Source organism: Ischnura elegans, chromosome 4 (assembly GCF_921293095.1).
Source record: "Ischnura elegans chromosome 4, ioIscEleg1.1, whole genome shotgun sequence".
NCBI classification, from domain to species: domain Eukaryota; kingdom Metazoa; phylum Arthropoda; class Insecta; order Odonata; family Coenagrionidae; genus Ischnura; species Ischnura elegans.
In genome coordinates, this window is record NC_060249.1 from 128154594 (window position 1) to 128177565 (window position 22972).

The window sequence follows — 22972 nt, forward strand, 5'->3', positions numbered from 1 at the left end:
TTCCTTTTTTAAAACTTATCTTAAATCCTAGACCTATCAATTTTGGTTACCTTTTGCTGTTGAAAACTAATGGTGACTATCTTCTTAAGCCCAATTACTTATTTGGAGAAAACGTTTCAATTCCTGGCTTTTGGTTGATTGCTTGGTGGATCCACTGCTGTTTAGCTAATTGTTCTCATTTTAATGAGCAATGTTGGCTTTTTCACATGCCTTATTTTGTTAAACTTCAGAATAAACAAGAGTTAAACTCATGCTAATTTTCAAATGAGTATAAAACATGTAATTGTTTCTGCCAATTGATTGGATCAAGAATACAAAGGGAAGACAACCTCTTGTTCTCTGGAATGTTTCGTCGCCGAGAAAAGTTAAGAGTCGGAAGAGGCAACACATGTTCAACCAAAGTTATGGAAGTAAACTTTTTGAAATATGATTGAAAAAGCAGTATCTAGCTTTAATTTTGTTATCTCATTAATACAGGTATTAATTACGCTTTTGGTAGCATGGAATCAAAAGGGTCATTCCATGTCAGTTCATCCAGGCATGACACCCACCAACTCGAATTTTGATGAAACTTGGCAATTTTCATCCTTCCATGTAGGAATGAAACAGTGTAAAATATTTCTTGGCTATCTCTAATAGTTTCTTTTTAACGACCATTTGAAGTTTGGGTGAAACTGCAGTTTTTCAATGAATGCGGTCTCCAGAGGCACCTGTACCTCCAGATGGAAATAATTTGTCTCAGCCATAGTTTTCATCCGATTCTTATGAAAATTTGCAGGTTTTCTATAAAAGTCATGATGATTCCAAAAACTAATTGAAAAATATCCTAAGGGATGTTGGAAATTCTCTAAACTCATATGTTTCATAAGATTTTAGAAAATTTTGCGTCAAAAACATGGTTCTATAAAACATCAAATTTTGACCTGAGGCAATATCTGAATGAAGCTAAATTACTTTTTCTAATATTCCTTAAGGTATGATCCACCACCTTTAAAAATAAAATTCGTGGCTTTTTCCTTGCTTTGTTGTTTAAAAAAAATTATGTAAAAAAAAATATCCCTTTTCACGACTTTGGTAGTCAGTGTTGGGTCCTCCTTCAAGTGTGATGAAATGCTTGTGTTAACTGTTTTCTATATCTAAGCAAATATTTACAACATGAATCTAGTACATAATACGTTCAAAAATTAAAATATTTATATGTGCAGGTTGTTTTTCTCCCGATAAGAAAAATATGTTTTTGAAATAGAATCTTTTAAGGAATTCATAGCACTTACCCATCATTGCTGGGGAAAACTTGATTGTTGCTTTATAAAACACATCAAAATACAGGATACATGTCAATACAAGTTAACTTTCTCCATTTTGTATTGACAAAAAATGCAAAATTTTCTAAAATCTTATGAAACATATGAGTTTAGAGAATTTCCAACATCCCTTAGGATATTTTTCCACAAGTTTTTGGAATCCTCATGACTTCTATAGAAAATCTGCAAATTTTCATAAGAATCGGATGAAAACTATGGCTGAGACAAATTATTTCCCTCTGGAGGTACAGGTGCCTCTGGAGACCGCATTCATTGAAAAACTGCAGTTTCACCCAAACTTCAAATGGTCGTGAAAAAAAAACTATTAGAGATAGCAAGAAATATTTTACACTGTTTCATTCCAACATGGAAGGACGAAAATTGCCAAGTTTCATCAAAATCCGAGTCTGTGGGTGTCATGCCTGGATGAACTGACATGGCCCAAAAGAAAAATGGGTACTCTTCCCATCTTATACATATGTGAATTAAAAATTAGGTAATAGAAAATCAATGAGAATTTTGCTTTTTAAGTTTATTAGGTAAACTGATTAGAGTTTGGTGTCATAAATCAAGATTCCACAGGACAAAGTGGGGCTCAATCAATGTAGTTCCCTTGCTTTTTTAGCTTGAGTACATCAGATTAGACCTAATGGTGAATGCTATCATTTGTAAATGTACTAATCTATTTTGTTAGTATATATATTTTGTGACAAGATGTGTATTGCACGAATAGTTGGCTGAATGATTTGTGTCTAGGATCAAGAGGGAAGTGGCGAGCTCAATGGTGGAGAAGGGAGTGAACGAACGGGTGCGGCTGACTCAGCTCTACGAGAAGAAGAGGGAGGAGCTGGAGAGGCAGCACGAAGAGGTGAAGCTGCGATTCGAGGAGGAAAAGAACAAGGTGACACTCTTTGCTTCAACATGCTTCTTTCTGCCTTGCCTCTACGGCAAGGCAGAAAGCAACAGGGCTTACGTACCACATGGGTCATGAAGCTAGCCCTTCACTGTTTCTGAGAATACTCTAAAATATTTTTGTTGATGGTTTCCATATTAGTCTGGAAAAAATGCACATTCTCTAGAAATCTCAATTTATTTTGGTGTTCTTCCATCTTGCTAGAAATTTATTATTCCCACAATTTTTCCTTCCATTTGGTTTGTTGAAAAGTATTTAAGCAATAGTTTTTACTAAATAATAATAGTCTATGAAATAAATTTCAGTTGATGCTCTGGAATTAAAAGATTTAAAACACACCTCTTACCTGCTGTTACACTTTCAGTGTATAATTACCGTAAACTCTCGATTAAACGAAGCAGGATATCACAAAATGTTCGATGATACGTAGTGAAATGGTGGCCCAGGCGAAAAGCCTGTGGTAAATACATGGCCATGTTCAATAATATGAAGATTTGAAAATACGAAATTGTTTGAAATTACGAAATTGGTCCCCAGGAGCAAATGGAATTCATTTATACAAACTATGGCAAAAAAATTGTCAACAAAACTAGTTAACTTTGGAGGGAAAGGGTTCGCCTAAAAACTTACGCTGGGAAATGAGGGGAAGTAGGAGTTCTGTAAAAATATCGTGGCTGACACAATGCCCCTATTTACATGCATACTCGTAAACATTGTGTCAACAATACTTCTTAGTTTAACATGTAATAAGGTCGTGTGGGGTATTTCTTAAACTCCTACTTTTTTGGAGTGGGAGTGTAAGAAATAGCCCATGGATTTGGATTTCGGAGGGGGGGGGGAGGTCGGGGAAAATACTGAAGTTGTCGATGATGAGAGGTGGGGAGAGGTAGTAAGAATATCACCAGTGATATAATACAATATATAAGAGCCCAAAGTTTTTGCGTCAGCAGCTTGCTATCTTTCCACGAGGGAGGTGGCGTCTGGCTGTCTTTCGTCCTGGAAGGGCTGCATCGTGCGTCATGGCCTTGAACGAAATTCATGAGAAAATATGCAAAGAGCTTCAATGGGTGCCCAGCGAGTGTCTTAGCAACAAACAGTAGAGGAGCAGCTGTGGCGGGGACTAGACATGACGGCAGTGACGAAGAAGATGAAAGTGAGGAGGCACTTCCAACTCAAACCATGAACTTTCTTCTAGCACTGGTCCCCGTTCCCCCATGCCAAGGGATCTCTCTTTCCAACACCTTCATTTACTCTCTCCTACCCAACTTACGCATCATAGGAGGCGATGAGACACCAGTCTGGTTTCATCCCAGAAATGCTGCAATCGGTTAAAAAAGGGAAAAAATGGACATTTGGGGGCAGTTGTACATTGTTTCGGCTGTTAGTAGGAAATATATTATTACAGTAAAACCTCTATATATAGTAACGGTGGGGGCCAAAATTTGGTCATTTTGATGTATGGAGGTTCACTATGGAGAGGTTTTAGTGATAGGCACCATTTTTTCATATCATTCAGAAATGAAAGGCACTACTGTCTATAAAACCATTATATGTATGTGTTTAAACAAACGTGCATGGATTAGTGAACATATATTTATTACCTATATACATAATAATTACAGAAAGCGTGTGCTATCACATGATTTTTACTACGATTTGAGAGAAAATTATGAGATCTCTCTTACCGTATATCTCCAAATATAGTCCCCCCCCGAATATAGTCCCCCCCCCCAATTTTGAGACCTCAGTTTTGGGAAAAATTTTAAAATGTAAAGGAAGGCAATTTTTCTGTGGTTAGCAAGTTAAGATTCTAGATTCGATAAAAACTATTATTTTCTGTGAAGATTAAGAACAAATCTGTTCACATATTTTCCATCACAACAAAATAACTATACCTAAAACATGTTGTGATCCATTGCATGTATCAGTAATTTATAGTTCCTTAACCAGATGTAATGAAGAAATGAGAAATTTTTTTAAGTATCCAAGGCTATTTTATTTTTTAAACCTTCACAAATTATTAATATTTTTGATTTCCAAATGACTACAGACAATGTCAATATATAAGCTTTAACTTAAAGCCCATAAACAGTATTGCATTTGGCCCTGAAACTTCCTTAGATCCAGTGTAACACACCCATCAAGTCATCACAAATCCAAGTGACCTGAAGAATTTAGGAAATCTAAATAAAATTGTGTTAAATAAATTATAAATATTATAAAAATATTGCTATCAAATGCCTGCTAAGCAAAACAATTAAACTATACAGTACTTACAAATATCAAAGTAATAAAATTAAGAAATAAACTTTTTCCAACAAACATTAAAACTGAAAAAAAATTATATCAATTTTCAATGCCTCGTCGCGAATCATTGCATAAGTTACACAAAGAGCTTCTGCTCTGCATTTGCGCACAAATTCGACGATATTTTCCTCTAATTCTTTGAATCTGCCGCATCGAGACCCCCGAAATGACTTCCGCGATGTATTAGCGCTTTGCTAGCGCTGTAAATACTATGATTTACGGCGTATTCTGCATCGGCTATTTTTAAATTGGCATCGAAACTCCGTCTTTGAAGGCCTCTAATCTGCGGCAGGATTGATCCTCATCTTTCTACTTGATCGATCACCTCACTGTTGAACGTAAAATTATTTTTAATAAAGAAAATATCGCGGAAATAATTGCGAAACGTTATGCGACGTAATTTATCGATCCTATTTACCCTGACGAATTGAAGATATTCCTCAATAAATTGATTACACTTCGATGCTGAGTTGCTGTATTTCGATCAAATGCAGTAATGCCGGCGCTTCTGGTTTAAAGTCGTCGATTATTGCGCCTTTTCAGAAACAAATGCATCACCTAATGCGCATTCTTGTTCTGTGAAGGCGGTAAAGGCTGTGGTTGTAAACACGAACCGCACGGACGTATAGTAGCTACGGACGCAATGAAATGCTAAATCGTCACGAAAGGTTCACTTTATCTGTTTATTTTTCGCAATTATTTAAATCGTGTAGTTATTAAATGAGCGACGGGTACATATACTATTGATTCAATTCTAGTGTTCGATTAATGTAATGATAGTGTGTGTTTAGTTTTCATTTTAATTATTTACTGTTTTGCGTCATTATAAGTGATCAGTGTCGATTGAATTATTCTAACAATTCTTTTCCAAGAAAAATTAGCGGCTACCCGATGGATTCCGTGAAAACGCATATTCGATATGCTATTTGAATCGGAATAATCGTATCTGTACAACATTTGTGGTAAAAATTGTCTTAATTTCCGGTAAAACGTGGCAGTATTTACTAATATCTCCGATTATAATCCTCATAAATATACTCAAATAGAAAGACTACGAGAACATTAGCCATTATGCCGTTATTTATTACTTTATGGTCACCTTTAGTATGCTAAATTGGATTACACTCGATTATAGTCCCCCCCCCCTTACTTTTCCGCGGCCATTTTTGGAAAAAAAGGGGGGACTATATTCGGAGATATACGGTAATTCAACAGTCATTTAAAATGATTAGGATAGTTAGATACCTTTGTTCCTATTTACTATTAGATATGCTCTCATATGGAACAAAATGGCCACAACTAATGATTAACGTGAAAATTACAGCATATTAAAGGTATATAAGAAAAAAATTATAAGGGTGAAACATTTATCACTGAAAATGCCATTCCATGTACAATAATCGCGGCTGCATAAATGGTGTCTAGTTGTCTCGGTTTGATTTGAAGAGGTAGTTAGGCCGTCTCGGGGGTATCTCCTTGGTATGATAAGAGGAGGTTTTACGATATAAAGAGGTTCACTACAAAGAGGTTTGCCTATAAATTTACATGTAAATCTGACGGGACCGTAGGGATGGTGTGATGTATGGAGGTTTATGATGTAAAGAGGTTCACTACGTAGAGGTTTTACTGTAATGACCATGTTTTTCCCTTCCATTCTCTGCTCCTTGACCTCCCTCAGCTAATGGGGAAAAAAACCCTCCGAGCACCTGAAAATAGTCACCATCCCCTCACTCCCCTACCTCACCCCAGACCAACGGTCAGTTTAAAATTCCCAACCCTCCCTCCTTTCACCCCACCTTCCTCCCCCACCTTCTGAAATGTTTGCGAGTGTTCAACTTGTATTTATCTTGGTATGGTTAATTTCTTGGTTTAGTCTTGATAATGCTGCAGTGCAGCAGAACATGTCGTCTGTAGTTTAATGAATTTTTATGTGGAAAGTGCAAAGTGTTTCACTTCATATCTCATTTCAGCTTGCGTTTGCTTCCAATAGAGTCTCCCCCTCACTCAAAATAACTAAGGGCAAATGGTCACGAAGGCTTGGAGATATGCTGATTGCAAAGGTTAAAGGGGAAGATTGTTTGTTCTTCATTAATATGTGCTTCCATCAACTGTGGTTGTTTATGTTAGTTTAATAGTAAAATCCGAATGATTTTGGACAATGCTTGAATGCTTGTAAATGTATCTTTGAAATATTTGTATTGCTTTGGTAATGACTAGGTTGAATTATTAATTTTATCAAATCTTTACAGGCCCGTGCAGCTCTTCAGAAAGAATATGAATGTAGATTTCCTAGGGTCGAAGAAGAATTAAATTATCAAGCAACACCAAGTACTGATGCCAGTATTTCTCAGTGACCTCAAAAGAAACAAAACCTTTAATTGAAGCCAAAGGTAGGTTTAGTTTTATGGTATTTTGTCAAATGGCTCTATCGACTCTGTTTTATTTGTATCACTTTTGTTTTAAAATAATTCAGTATTATTTAAGAAGCTATTGATCCATTTACTTTAGATTGGACGTGAGGGAAATAACAAAGATCCTGGTTAATGCAGCAGTTATTGAGACTGAGGTCTAGGCTCACTCTGGCACCTCCTTAGCCTTGACACCATGGCTTATAATAAGGCTTCAGGATGGTCACTCCACCCTTCAGGAAAATATGGAAAGTCTGGGAAAGAGATGGGATTTCACATCTACTGGAAATTCATGGGATGTCAGGGAGGAATGGGAAATTGAATAAAACCCCTTAATATATAAAGGCCGCTTTACACGGTGAATGATCATTCGAAAGATCTTTTGAATGATCTTTCGAATGATCATTCGAATGAAATTCATTCGCAGGTGCTGCTATACAAGGTGAATGATTTCGGTGAATTTTCTGTGCAGAAATGATGCACACTGGTGCGAATATCAGTAATGTATTTTGATTCTAACGATATTTCCGACCGTTTCTGACCACATAATTTGTTTTGGAAGTCATAGACAACGGAATGCTTCGTTTACATGTGCACTTATACTTTTGTATTGCTTTGACTTTCGGTGGGGTATGATGTACTAAGTAATGAGAGGAATTAGAATGGTACAAATTGATATCTGAAAACCACTTTAATAAATCGTGCGTTTTGTGATCCCGTAACGAAGTACATAATAAGTTGTTTTCGCTGCAGAGCAATGATGATTATGCTTCAAGATAGTGCGCTCTAGAACATGATCATAAGGTAACTTACTCTTCAAATGGCTACCCGAGGTCTTTTCCCTTCCGATTCAGTAAATTATAAAGTATGTGAAAAAATAATTGGGGGCAAAACTGCACGTTGTTTCTTGCTCAGAAAAATCCTACCTTATGGAGATGAGTCCTGTATTGATGCCGCAGCACCCAGCTCCAATAAAAAAAACACAATAAGCTTAAAGCAAAAGCTCCACAAGGGTGAAGGCCGGTCGACAATGAGTTTTTATGTTTGGGGTCCCTTTGGGTACACAGCCTTCACGATGCAGTCGAGCAAATGTCATTTCTGTGCAAGAGGAGAAAGGTACCGGGAAGAGAAAAAAGGAAGGGACCTGCTCTAATTTCGAAGGAGTGCACTTCATCATCCTCATACTTGCTACTATGAAGTTGGCTCAGTGTTATCTCATTGCTTGCTACTTCCCCATTACCGCCAGGCTACGAATCCTCTCAAGATATCTTGTGGGATATTGCACAATTACAGTTAAAGGCTTTATGAGTATCTAAATTATTCACCACAGAGAATTCACTGTACTTTAAATATCGATTCAGGGGAAGAAAGTGGACTGTGACATTCATGGGCTAGTTTATGGGGTTTGCTCCTTGACTTATAGGCAACCAGGTGAGATTGTGACTTCCTAGGTGGGCCAATATGATATCACGGCTCGTTTGGGCTGGAATGTGTTCATCGATTGAACAGAGATTTTGTCATTGATTGGGAGTCTCACCCCAAACTTTAGCGTTCAAATCATTAAATATAGTTTGATAATTGTAAATCAAACAAAATATAGATGCAATCGAGGAGAAAAACGACGTTTTTATTCCTTAAATATCCCAAATGTTATTTCCGAATTACCCACTTTAGACAATTGATGTTTGTGAATTTATGTTCTTTCAAAGTACATATTAATTATTTGAGCTATTTCATGGGTTACTATGCTTCCAAAGTTTTTATATACGATATTAAAATTCCGAGGTGGATGCCATTAGCAAGATGGATGCCGTGCGCTCATATCATTCACGGAAATCTTTCAAGCAAATTAGAACAGGCCTGAAATTGCATTCGAATGCAGGAAATTTCTGTTATACACTGAGAATGATGGTCATTCGAATGATCTTTCAAAAGATCTTTTGAATGATCATTCACAGTGTAGAGCGGCCTTAGCAAACTGACATGCGCGAAAAATTTTACGCTCAAGTCCCCAGGCTCCCCATGTGAAATACCCAGAGAAAAGCCTTACATAATAAAATCTCCATAATTATGAAACCTCCCTATAATGAATTCCGAAGGTTTTCTCCTGATTCCAGAGGTCAACCGGAAAAAATCACACCAAGCAAAGGATCATTCCTCCCACTATCAATAATCAACGAGGCATTGGAGGCCGTCAACCAAAGGCTTGCTCAGAAAAACAGGAATTTGTGTCACTTCAAATTTTATTTGAGTGAAAACTTGTGTTAGGTAGGATATTTGAAATTTTCTTTGGAATCTCTTTTGGCCCTTCAGCCCCAAAAGCAAAATTTCAGCTCTCCTACTCTTCTGGAAGTGATGAGGAATGTTTATTCATCAGTGAGTGAGTGAATGAGTATAGTTAGGGGATTTATTGGTGATACTTGTGGCTTTACTTGTTGCCACAATCAGCATTTCTTGCTCATTAAAAACACGTCTTAACTTCTTGGTAGCTATAATATTTTTGGCTTACTTTTTCAATCATACTACATATGTAGCTTTTCCCCCCTCATCCTGCGGAAATGCAACCCGCACACCACGCCTATGACTGTACCAAAACCTTTGGTAATGAAGCCTCCATTTTCCTGGTCGTGACAAATTCGTTTAATGGAGGTCCTAATGTAAATCTGGAAAAATCATCTTTGCTGAATATGTCTTTTGGGGATTTTTCATCAATATCTTGCCCATTCAAATATATTCGTTAATTGAACATCCATTTTTTTGCAAGTCATTTTAGGAGCTATGGTTGGTGTCGACAGGTATCTGGCTTGTTAAGTTTGTGACTGGCCCACGGTTAGAATATTTGCTGTTAATATACGCTGCAGGGAACATTCCAGAAAAGGCTTCCTTCCTCTAGGGTTCTCTCCTTACAATGCTAGAGGTCGGTCATCAAGTGGGCCTCCGGGCGTTCGCCTCTGGGTCTCCGAAAGGGTTTTGTCCCGTTATTTTATAAGGCTGAGGAAAAAGTTGCAAATTACACCTGGGCATGGCAGTTCAATGCAATTTCAAGCTTTAAGCAAAAGCAACATGACTCAGGCTCAAAATATGCACAGAAAAAATGAAATTTAATTCCATAGTAACAGGAGGCCATATTGAAAATTCAGCAATATGGTTTCTTATTACAGGCGGTCCTCGACTTTCGTACAATCCACACTTTCATACGCTCCAAATTTACACCTTTTACTTCTCTATGGTACGTTAAATTCAGATTTTCAAACGTTTGTCAGTAATTTTTTTCAAATCCCCTTGATGTTCACTGTGCATCCCAACATTCAACTGTTTCATATGGAAGTACATATGTGCAGACAATACGAACGTATATGATGGAGGGCAGTGTTGACTTTAATCAAGGTGATTTTTTGGGAGAGATACTTCTTGCTAAAGGCTCCTTTATCAAGGGAAGAAGAAAGCCATAGTTGAGCCTTCGCTGGAGACATTTTTCAAAAAAGTTGACTTGATGCCATCACACAGCTTTCATTAAAAACAATAAATAAAAGTGTATCTTTCCGATAATGTTTTTCCGTTTGAGTGCTGTTTGATTCATGTAAAACATTTACACCTTCAGCAATGATATTGCACGAAATATCATCCAAATTCCATCTCTTTTAAGAATAACATGCGAAATATACGCAATCCCAAGATACGCTGTGACGAGATGTCACCCGCCGAGGAAAACAAAGTGTAATAATTGAAAGGTATCAAGAGTGAGGATTCAACAATCGCATTTCTTGTTTCTTTAACTTTTATTTACGTTTTATGTGTATTTTCGACAGACATTATAAAATGTGAGGAATGTTATTAATTTATAACTAAACATTAGTTAGTTGAAATAAAATCTGTGCAAAAAATAAGGCTTTAGTATGTATGTTTGGCTCGACTTTTGTACATGTTTTCACGAATGCATTGTATGCGAAATTTGGGGACTGCCTGTGTGTGGTATTTCTCTGAAACTCGAAGAAAGATGAAAGCTAGAACTGCAATGGCTCTTTGTATGCTTTTCGTCCCCTGCTTAACTCCATGCACTATGTATATACAGTAAAACCTCTATGTAGTGAACCTCTTTACATCGTAAATGTGGATGGATTTATAGGAAGATATTGATAATGAGGAATCAGTTACAGTTCCCACCAAAAAAGAGGTTGAGGATGCAATGAACGTAATTGAATGGTTTTTATTAAGTATGGAGGAATGCGATCATAACATATATGTTTGTATTCAATAGAATTAAAGACATTATTTCGAAAGAGTTTGAAAAAAAGTTTAAGCTAACCCAATAACTAATTTCTTTTCTAAAAAGGCCTCCTGAACAAGTTACGTTTACCTTTATGTAATCATTACAATGTAAATATATGTTCACTAATGAATGCATGTATGTTTAAATATATTAATGTAATTCTTTAGAAGACAGTAGTGCCTTTCATTTCCGAAGCATATGAAAAAATGGTGGCTATCACTAAAACCTCTCTATAGTGAACCTCCATGCATCAAATTGCCCAAATTTTGGTCCCCTCCATTAATATGTAAAGAGGTTTTACTGTATAATTACATACAGGCATCCCCCGAGTTACATAAGAGATGCATTCCGGCAGACTCTGCGTAAGTTGAAATTTACGTAAGTCAAACCTTTTGCGTTAGTGCTTCAGAGATTTCGATAGGTGGGGTGAATTCTCTGCGGAGAAATGCGCGGTAAATTCTCGGTGAAGTTTCATTCAATTTACTGCGATAATCATTAACTCTTCCGCGTATTCTTACGTTATTAGATAAAAATCAATAAACATTAATATAGTCTGAGAATTGCATCTCAGGCATTGCCAATCAAAATGCGTAATATTATTCCCCAAATTGACCGATCGCGTGGATTCGGGAAAGTACGGTATCTCAACGCTACATTACTAAACTGAATACTTAAATTGATTCATTATGTTATACTGCGATCAAAGGGCCCATAGTTCGCATTACTAACCTTTAATCATTGTATCTTCTGCCTTTTATATATTACGTTGATTGATGAATCTGGTGGTTTCATTGTCACAGTTAATAGACGTAGGAGGCGTGTCGAGGATTACGAGCAAATAACGCATAAAAAATACTAGTAAATCACTATATACTTAGATACATTCACGCGCTCAAACACTCGATCTTTCACGTGCGCAAACATACTTTCATAGTCTCGCATCTCAATAAAATGACGAGAAAATATCATCATTTGAATATTTACTTCGTTGGAAACATCGAAGAGTATTTCCACTGCACGAAGCTAATTAAAAGTGAGCTTTTATTCAGCCAACTCCGTCATTAACTTGCAGCAAAGTTAGTGGGGAAAAGCTTTCAATAACGCAGTATTCATTTACATTGGCACACAATATGAGAGAACGAGAAAATGCAGCTTAATAAAATCTTTGCAAAATACAACACGGCCCAGTCGCCAGAAACATGTAAACAAGTACGCAATTAATATCGTGTGTCAACTTTTTCGCAGCGCTCTTTTGCCTCGTTCACATTACGATCGTCCGAGCCATCGTCCTAATGATAGTTGACCGAACTAGCCGTGTGAATGCAAGTCCTGACTATAGTTGACGCAGTTCCGAACGTTGCCACTTTACGATGGTTAGGCGCTGGGAGATCGGAAACGGAAGCAACAAGAGAAAGACGAAAAGCTCGTGAAGCTCTATTTTTTCCATGGATTTGTCCTGAGAAGGAAGAACATGGGCGGAAGAAAAATTATTCAGTAAACACACGTTGAACACAGTAATATCTTGTCCATGCGTACCTCAACAGCTTTGCTAACCGTCAATTTCCCGTTCACTTTAGATGTCAGCACTAGAGGGCAGCACAGGTTTTAACAATCGTTGTGTGAATGCAGGATAGTTCCGACGATGGCTGGAACTATCGTAATGTGAATGAGGCATTCGCCAAAACTCAAAATTTCAATGCCTTTACGTGGGTACTAACCAATTCTTTTCCACAGTAAAGATTTCTGCTCGAACTTCATTTTCTTTTAATTCCACAGATGGAAATGTCCAAACTTAAGGATACAATTTTTAAATAGTTAAAAGTCGGAGCTCGGGTGTGTATGCTGTATAACAAGCTGTATCGTACAGGTGTGAGCGCAACCACTTCCATCGCTAGAACTGTAAATTTTCACGTTGATTGGTGACTTGGGGTTTATAAGCGATTTTTCTACAGAAATTAATGAAAATTCCTTCGAGGAATGATAAAAAATTAGGTCACTTTGTTATTTTTAGCACGTAAAAAACTCAATAACTATTCGATATTTTTTCTGCCATTGGGTATACGAGCGAATATCTACTTCATCGCGCTCGCATTCGAAAATTAACGTAATCATTGGGAATACGGTTATCACTTACGTAAGTACGGATTTACGTAAGTCGAGGCATGCATAACTCAGGGGATGCCTGTACATTAGGGCGGATCGCAAAAATCGATTTTTTTCAAATCCATCTGGCCCAATGAAAAAAAGTTGTGGGACCGATCAAAAATAAGGCCTGAAAATTTTGAGACCTGTACGTGAACCCCTGACCCTCGCTCAAATGCAATTTAGGGGGGGAGGGTCAAAATTCGAAAAATATAATATTTTATGGTCATTCCCTATAGATTTTGCCGAGTTACTGCCCTTCTAGGGCAAAAATTTCGTGAATTTTGACGTATCTGCCACCGTTTAGCCACAAAATGCCTAATTTGAGTCCGCGTCCGCAAAGAAAATATTCCAACGCCCACGCAGCGTCGCGGATACCAGAGCCGCAGGCCGATCCCTTCCCCTCCACGCTCGCTTCTCCCCCTCCCACGCCTCTAATGCAGCAAAATTCATCCCGCGCATGCTGCTAGGAGGTAGTTTATCTTTGATAATATAAATCAGAAGATGGTAGAAGGTAAAAAACGATGCGTAGTGAGACGACCTGTCCCTTATTTGGCGCCTCGTCGGCGTTAAACAAATCGATGTTACCAACTTTTAGAGAATTTATGAAATATTTTTAGATCTGCGCACGCAGGAAAGGAGACTACGGTCTATGAAGTGGCTATGAAGGTTTGGGAACTTAGGTTATGCACTTATATTCCGGTATTGTCCGACAGCTGTGACTAAATGGATTAATAAGGGTTAAGGCCGCCGGCGTACCCTCCCCGCTACCCTCTCGAACGCCCCGGATGCACCAAAATTCACACCAAGTGCGTCTTTCTTCGTTAGTCTTACTAATATTTGATGTATCAGCATCGTCCAGTGAGGAACAATCATGAAGGAATTACTCAATTACCTGCTTTCCAGTCTGCATTTCTTATGTTAGTGTAATTCCTCGTCTTTTGCTGCTGTCAACAAAGTTTAGGTAAATTCTTTCGCGAATCTCTCGTACGTATGTATAATTAAAGGAATATTGAAATTCAAATTTGAGCTTTCATCAATAGATTTTTAAACACCACAGCGCTAAGCTCAGATATAGCCCAAGGAACCGGAGTCCCTCTCCTATATATCATCATCCTTTACGTCGATATTAAAATCCAGCATTTAAAAAAATCTCGGATTGATCACCAAACGCATCCTTTCAGGAAACGCAAATTGGGTCCCTAGATTACCCTCCCAACGTTTATGTCGCAAATCCAACTCAACATAGTGCAATCAGCAAATAGACCACTGTAAGGGATGAAATACGATTTGATGCTTTCCCGGCGAATGATATGGGTAAACTCTTTTCGGGGTTCAACAAAATTTATCCCTTAGGATGAGCCCCCAGTCGGAGCTTGAAATGTTGGCCATTATGGAAAAATTAACCCGGTGGGAATCCCGAGAAGAGTCTACCCACACTGGAAGGGATGTTGGAATTATGCTTTTAGCAAAGGGATGATGCCTCCTTTTTGGGCGGTATTCGCTTGGTACCATCACAATCAAATCCTTTTTAATTCTGTGTATCTAATTTTCACTCGGAAAGGAATCGATAACCGCAGATTTTATAACTTTTTCTAATCCTCAGATGGGGGAGGCAAACCTCCAAAAGTAGGACCCTGTTTCTTCAGCTAACACCACACATTCCCCTCTAAACTTGTATTGATAAGTCCTCTTCCATTTTTGCATCAGACAAGAGTATAGTCTTTCATTCCAATAAAATAAGGCCCTTTGATGACACCTCTCTTTTCTTATTCACTGTAATTAGCATCTTTTTCTGTCTACGTAAGTAATTCTGGTACACTAGCTTTGATGTATCTTACGAAGTTATGACTTTTGCGTCAGCTAAAGTTGCGGGAACGATCATTGCTGTTGTTTGGTTCTTGCATATACCTCTATCACAGTTGGCAGACGCATTTTCCCCGAAGAAGTTCCAATTTGAGGTTATAGTCCTTAATGTTTATTTCATGAGGAAAGTAGAGATACAAATCGGCTTATTTCTCGCCAGTTTAATTTTCTTCGGATGAATTAATGAAGAAAATTTTTGATACTATTTTCCCGTACAAGAATTGACGATGATGACTCAACGCTGTCCTACAATTCCCTTTTTTCCTCAGTTGTCGAGCTAATTTAGGGTTCAATCCAGCAGCCATCATCTTTCTTTTCGTCAGATTGTCTCTCAAAATACTTCTTCATTGGGGGAACCGTATGCTCCTCCATGCACTTACACGCAAAAATATCGCATATATAGCAGGTAAATGAGTAATTCCTTCGTGATTGTTCCTCACTGGACGATGCTGATACATCAAATATTAGTAAGACTAACGAAGAAAGACGCACTTGGTGTGAATTTTGGTGCATCCGGGGCGTTCGAGAGGGTAGCGGGGAGGGTACGCCGGCGGCCTTAACCCTTATTAATCCATTTAGTCACAGCTGTCGGACAATACCGGAATATAAGTGCATAACCTAAGTTCCCAAACCTTCATAGCCACTTCATAGACCGTAGTCTCCTTTCCTGCGTGCGCAGATCTAAAAATATTTCATAAATTCTCTAAAAGTTGGTAACATCGATTTGTTTAACGCCGACGAGGCGCCAAATAAGGGACAGGTCGTCTCACTACGCATCGTTTTTTACCTTCTACCATCTTCTGATTTATATTATCAAAGATAAACTACCTCCTAGCAGCATGCGCGGGATGAATTTTGCTGCATTAGAGGCGTGGGAGGGGGAGAAGCGAGCGTGGAGGGGAAGGGATCGGCCTGCGGCTCTGGTATCCGCGACGCTGCGTGGGCGTTGGAATATTTTCTTCGCGGACGCGGACTCAAATTAGGCATTTTGTGGCTAAACGGTGGCAGATACGTCAAAATTCACGAAATTTTTGCCCTAGAAGGGCAGTAACTCGGCAAAATCTATAGGGAATGACCATAAAATATTATATTTTTCGAATTTTGACCCTCCCCCCCTAAATTGCATTTGAGCGAGGGTCAGGGGTTCACGTACAGGTCTCAAAATTTTCAGGCCTTATTTTTGATCGGTCCCACAACTTTTTTTCATTGGGCCAGATGGATTTGAAAAAAATCGATTTTTGCGATCCGCCCTACTGTACATATTACTGTATATCCTTGATTGTAGGCCACATGCAGTTATCTTACGTTAAATGCGAGGTTTCCTTACAGGATAACCCCCTCTGCATTCCATGTGATAAACCACGTTCTTTTTTTCTTTTCTGCCCGATCAACTGCTTGATTTCCAAAACTACTACTGAAACATGAAGACAGACAATCTCAGCTTTACATATATGCACACCATTGCAATCACTATGCACCTGTTGGTAAACTTCGCTGCTATTCTTTTCACTGACTCCATCTTTGGTGTTGCACAGCAAGCTTCCTAATGTTCTCAAGCTGTAAAATTTTGGTTTCATGTCAGTCTTTGGAAATAATTTTGAAATAATTTCGCAACAATAAGTGCTGGGTGATGATACTTTGCATTGAAACCAGTAAACTGCATCAGTGAATAATTGTGGAACCTGCCATTGCCTCTCCTTCATAGAATATCTCCAATGGTATTTCATGAGTGTAGCTTGTTAATGTTGTTTCACTGGTCTGTTTTGTTTTGTTTTTTTGCTGTTGTCAATAGCTGATAACTAATTGGGTATATTTTGTTTAAGTAATAATGCACTGATTTTCATAAACTTACGTAAAATTGCATGCAGGTCCTACAAAACTTTTCCAGGGTAAATAATAATTTTTAAATATTATTTTGCGCTGTAATTTTAACATTTTTATGCATTTCATTCCAGATGTTCAAGAGTCTCAAAAGTAGGTGGGAATCATTGTGGAATTTCACTGCTTAGGAGGATCCATGGAGATGTGCTTATTAGGATATATTATGGTAAAAATTGGATACTGTTGTTTTGATCAGTATTATTTCCTGTGTGATAATTGCTTGGCATGGCAAATGCACATAAATTCTTCAATGGTGCTTAAGGTATGATACTGAAGATAAATTTAATGAAGAGGTAAAAGACAGCTTTTGTTATTAAGCCGAGTTACTTTTGTCGCAGAGAAATTGGCATTAGTTGGATGGTCTTCCATTGGGTAATTGTTGTTGAGAGGGGTGAAAGTAGTGAAAGAAAGCCTAATTGTAAGCTGCCGAGTGCGGGCAGTTTAGCAACTTGAAATTCTCTGGTCGAACACATTTGGTGTTGGCCAAGATGCACCGGAGAATGTTTCATTTTCTGCTTAGGATTTGATCAGTCTAGAGCTGTCTCAAGCCCCAGTTGTTTTGAGCTGTGAATGATTGAACCTCCATTAGTATGATGGCATTTTGAGCAATCTAACCACATGCTATGCAATGGTCACCAAAGAGCCATTCGGATATAATGATGTGAGTGGTCACATTCATATCTTGACAGAAAGACAATCACGTATAGGATCGTAGCAGGGTTTCAAATCAGGAACAAACCTTCAATAGGTCCCTACTGTGCTTAGATCCTTCTAGTTGGGAGAAATATGTTTATCTCCTTTTAATGTGCACAAAACAATAACTGGTTTTTTTTCCTATTCCAGTTAATTAGTTATTTATTTCTGCAATCGTACGTTAGTTTGGCACTAATAAAACCTTGTATTTATTTTTTTACATCTTTTCCAAAATCTTGAATGGTTATACATATATAGCATCTAGTTTTTTGTATTTTTTTATAGTTAAAAAGCGTTGGTTTTAAGAGATTGCTTCAATTAAAAATCTTCTAGAAGGTTTAGTTGTTTCTTTTCAGTGCAATCATAAATATCACAATGCTATTTGAATTTATTTTGTATGAAATTCTGTTAGCTCTTTGACGTTCACTGCACAGGTTTAAACTCCTCTAAAAGCAGTAATTAATGCTTTTATGTTTATCCCACCTTATTGCATAAGCCAATTTTAAGTCAGAAGTTGTTGTTAAGATTCTAAAATGCCTTGTTGTGATTATAGTTGACCTAATTTTTTCAGGAATTTAGTCGTTAATATACCTCTAAGTGGCTGTAAATATATATTTTTTTTAGATTTTAGATCTTTATCTTTATACTTAGTGTGTAATGGGTGAATGTATTACATATTTGTAGATGAAACTATCTACGTGTAACCTATGCTCTGCATTTTTAGAAAACTCCTTTCAATTGTGTACGTAATTGTAGCTATTGTTGAGATGTAATTTTTGCCTTCAATTCCACTTACTGCTCCATGTCTGAAATGCCATGCAAACTGCAAGTGGTGAGCAATTTGTTTCTTGTCAAGAGTGGCCTCTTTTGAGTAGAAGGTGCGATCGATGCTTCTTGCCATTTGGGGAATGTGAATTGTGAATCAGAACATGAACTTCTTAACATTCTCTGGTGTTGTGTAATGAGTTATCAAATGTATCGAGGTTTGCATTTGTGGCGTTGGCTGCCCATTCATCACTCCTTCATTTGTTGTTATTGTTGTTGTTACTGTTGTTGACTAGAGTAGGAAAAAATGTGAGGCTGCATTTTCAGCCAACAATGTTACTTTCACCGTGGGGCTACAGCTCTGCGTGCGTGTCTTGAGTGAATCGGCCTATTTAAATTAATGTGTAGATCTTCTTGATATTAAGTAGTCTTTCAGACTGATGTGATGCTGCATGAATATAAATCTCAGTACTGTGACAAAAACACTGCATTACCTGTGGATAGTTTTAGTGGAGAAGGATATGAAATTTAACTTCATAACAAATGTTGAAACGGAGGCATATTTACATGCCAGTGTTTAAGCCTAAATATTGTCAAGTTTGTCAAAGACATTCTTTAACACCCCTTTTTATGATCTATGTATATTTCCATCTTTGATTTTGAATCGAATTTTAACAGTGTTTACAAGTATTGTTACTTTAAAATTGTTACATTTTCAATGTCACAAGAAGAATTATACGACACAGGAAATATAAGAATGTTTATCAGGGCATTTTTAGAGTAGGATTTTATTGTTTTTGTTGTTGCTCAATACAAACTATCCAAAATGATATTATTTATATGAAATTGTTATAATTAAATTGACTAATATCTTTTGGCTGTAATTAAATGCAAAAATGGAAATCTATGCCTTTCTCAGTAGTCTATGTCAAGCATTCCATCTCAAAGAGTTGTATTCATTTGAATTAGCTTGCGTGCTGCTTGCCATAATTGTTTGTCAAGAGGCTTACTGGGTGAAATTGTACATAACATTTGTCTGCATTTAATTATCTTTGGCCATCATAAATGAAATATGTTTGCCAATGGAGAATGTGTGCCTTTCTCTTTTTTGTAAACCCCATTTGTTGAATTACCCCTCTTTATAATCTATAAAAATACTAACTATACTAATGACATGACATTATTGTTCCCATTCCAATCGGGTATCATTTTTACGAATGAATGAATGTTGAAGAATTTTCCCCATCATGAACAGATGTAGTTAATTTATGAATTTTTCTATGATACTATTCCAGTCTTATGAATCTTGACCTTTGATACATGATATTATCGCTGGTTCCAATATTGATTTTTGATTTATTGACTCAAAATGTTTCTGTCGTATTAATGTGTTATAGTTTGTTGTATTACACTTTGGGTAAACATGATGAAAATTTTAATGTGATAAAAGTTGCTAAATAACTATTGTGTGTGAATGTTAATAATTTTATATCACTGGCAGTCTATTGTTGTGCAGTGTTGTTTGTGAGTTCCTAGGTATCATTAGTAAATTTCCATTTACATGTGTTTGCAATGTAATTTTCAAGTGGCCGGATTGATGTAGGTAAACACTCATTATTTTTTTTTTCATTTCATCCAACCCCATTTGAAGCATTGAAACACCATTTTTGCAATAATTATTATTTAAGTGGTCCTATCGTAGAAATATTTCATTATTCCATTAGTAAGCTCTCCAGTCAACAGTCCTGAGTACTTGCACTCCAAAAATTTTCTGTACAACTTTAGAAGCAATAAATGCATTTATGTGATGATGTGTAAAGTAAGTATTAGATTGTAAAGTGGACTTAGTGTGTGGATATATCAGTAATGCATTCGAACATGTTTTTACGAATCATTTACTTAAAATCGTTTAATACGAACAAAAAACAACATACGTACATCATGATTAGAGTATTTTTGTTCAAACTTTTTTGTCTGGTGTGATATCAAAATTCAACTAAAATCAGGTTTATTTCCTAAACTCGTAAATACCATCAGTGCTAGAGAGTCGGTACGAGGAGAGGGTACATCAGTTCAATGTTCACTTTCTTTTTGATGGTGAACTCATATGAATGTAATTATCTCAAATTTAGAGTAGATATTTATTTAGAGCATTAGTTTTGAGCATTTATTTGAAACGTACCGAATTGATTTTACGGTCAGGATATTCCTTGTCGAACAAAGTTGTTGTTTTTCATCAGATGAATGAACAAGAATTTTATCCATATGTAGTGCAGTGTAATTGAGAGAGGATAAAAAGTTATACAGTTTATTACTATGAATGTATAAATATTTTGGTGGCCTCAAGGAATCCAAAGCATACTTGGCCTACGATACAAGATATTTAAAATCCTCAGCTAGTTTAAGATTTGTTTGGATGTCTACTGAAACTGTTTACTTAAGGAAATTTCGTCGTCATTATGAAGTATCATCTTCATCCAACTTGCTTAAGATATCCCATTTAGCACCTTCCCACGCTACCTTGACAATTTTAAATCCAATGAGATACACCCATGCCTCGCTTAGTGCAACGGATGAGTTCCATGGGGTCTTTGCACTAATCGCATTTGCGTTATTCGAGACCATTTTAACATGGGGAAGTTAGGGATGCATTCCCAGTAGCATACGTGTTAGGTATTGAATTTCCTATAAACCATATGTATTCCCATTATTAGCCTTAGAAAACCTTATTTATACAAACATTTATAGTTCAAAATATCTTTTAAGATCGTAGGTATGCATTCAAAAACTTTTTTTCCCGGTAAAAAACATTTGTATGTGCTTTTGAAATTCCCTCCTTATGTGCAGATTACCTAGCCTCCAAGAAAAAAACATGCATGGGGGCTCGCAATGCATTGCCGGCAGGTGATGAATTTTTAAACCAGCCTAAAAACAATTCTTGAGTCACCCAGGTCCATTTGTCTTGAAGCTTCCTCTTGATGTCTCAACAATTCTTGCAATCACCATCCGTATCTTCTCTTATAGATTCAAATAAAGCGGCAGATTTTGCACATATAACTGCCTGTGATAGAGGAACATCATTTGACTGCTTATGATAAATCCAGGTAATTAGAAGTCCTTCTGTTTTAAATCCAGTAATGAACTTTGCGTATGTGTTGACTGCTTGGCTGCAGTTGGTGTGGCTGATGTCACAAACGTTTTAACCCCGTCTTTATTCAGAATAAAAGTGCCATGTCGTGAGCTTAAACTTACGTGTATCATTGCTTTGACGGACTTTATTTTTAAAGCAAGTGATAACTTTCAATTTCTCTTCTAGGTTCATGTTTTTTCTTGATAACTTATTTATTTTTCTATCTGCATTCCTATTTTTTTTCTGCTGTTCACTTGGTTTTTACTCCGTATGGCTCGATCATAATCACCTTCTACTGCTGAACAACTGCCGTACTGTATTCCTGAGATGCAGAGGGCTTATACCACTGCTGGAAGGGAACGAAGCCAATGTTTTTGAGAATCTCTCTCGGACCGTTTTGCGTGTTGATGCTATTCGTACGCAACTCAGCCCCCACTCCATTTCTCACCCGTGAATGTCTATCACCTTGAAGGTTTTAAGGTTGGCCCTTCACGAGGAATTCAATTCGCTCAATAACCTAGGATGGCAAAAAATACATTTTAAACCATATTGTTTAAAAAAAACTTATTTCCACTAGTTCCAAACTTAATTAATGATCTAAATTAACTAATATCATTCAGTAAAGGAGACAAGATAAATTACTTTCGTAGGTCAGATGCACGGATAGTATGATGAGTAATGTTTTTGGCCACTGAGTGCCAATGGGTCTTGATGAATGTATAAACAAAGAATAAGAATTGAAGCAGGAAATACTACGTAATAATATGCGTGAAATGAGAGTAATTTCATGTGAAAGTAGTGCAATCTTACGTTTGATCGAGTTTATTAAGGTTATTTGATTACGCAAAGCATCGTTGGGAAGTTAACCGAGGAATGAGTTTACGCAATATCGAAATAAGCGAGGCATGGGTGTAATACACTCTAAAAATTCATGTCAGCTTCCAGGGAATTCCTGATTTGTCGAAAGCTTTGTACAATACTCATACATAGAACTGGTATGTTAGTCATTTGAAAGCTCGTGGTTGCATTGCAATTTTATGGAGCCCTATGAAAAATTTACCTGTTATTACCAACTAAGTATTTACTCAATTTTAGAAGTCAGCTGGCACGGTTTAGGTTGTCTCACAACTGGTGTACCTTTCATCAATACCAAAAACTCCAAACCATGCATTAAAATTCAGTCTGCATTATGCAGATTTGCCTTAAAAGAGGCCATTTTGAATTTTGTAATGCATTCTCGTCATATTGCAATCTCTTTCAGTTGTTCAGTTTTGAGCTGAGTGTAACGACTGA

At 37.1% G+C, this 22972-nt stretch overlaps 1 protein-coding gene across 1 annotated transcript in view; it reads left to right on the forward strand.

Moving 5' to 3' along the window:
- LOC124158044 (1-phosphatidylinositol 4,5-bisphosphate phosphodiesterase classes I and II) overlaps positions 1-20417 on the forward strand; it is a 99527-nt gene extending 79110 nt beyond the window's left edge. The window contains exons 23-25 of the mRNA XM_046533204.1: positions 2061-2205; positions 6774-6914; positions 17166-20417. Of these exons, the coding sequence (XP_046389160.1) occupies positions 2061-2205; positions 6774-6878 (250 nt within the window). The 3' untranslated portion in view covers positions 6879-6914; positions 17166-20417. The remainder of the gene's footprint in view (positions 1-2060; positions 2206-6773; positions 6915-17165) is intronic.
- Positions 20418-22972: the final 2555 nt, after the last annotated feature.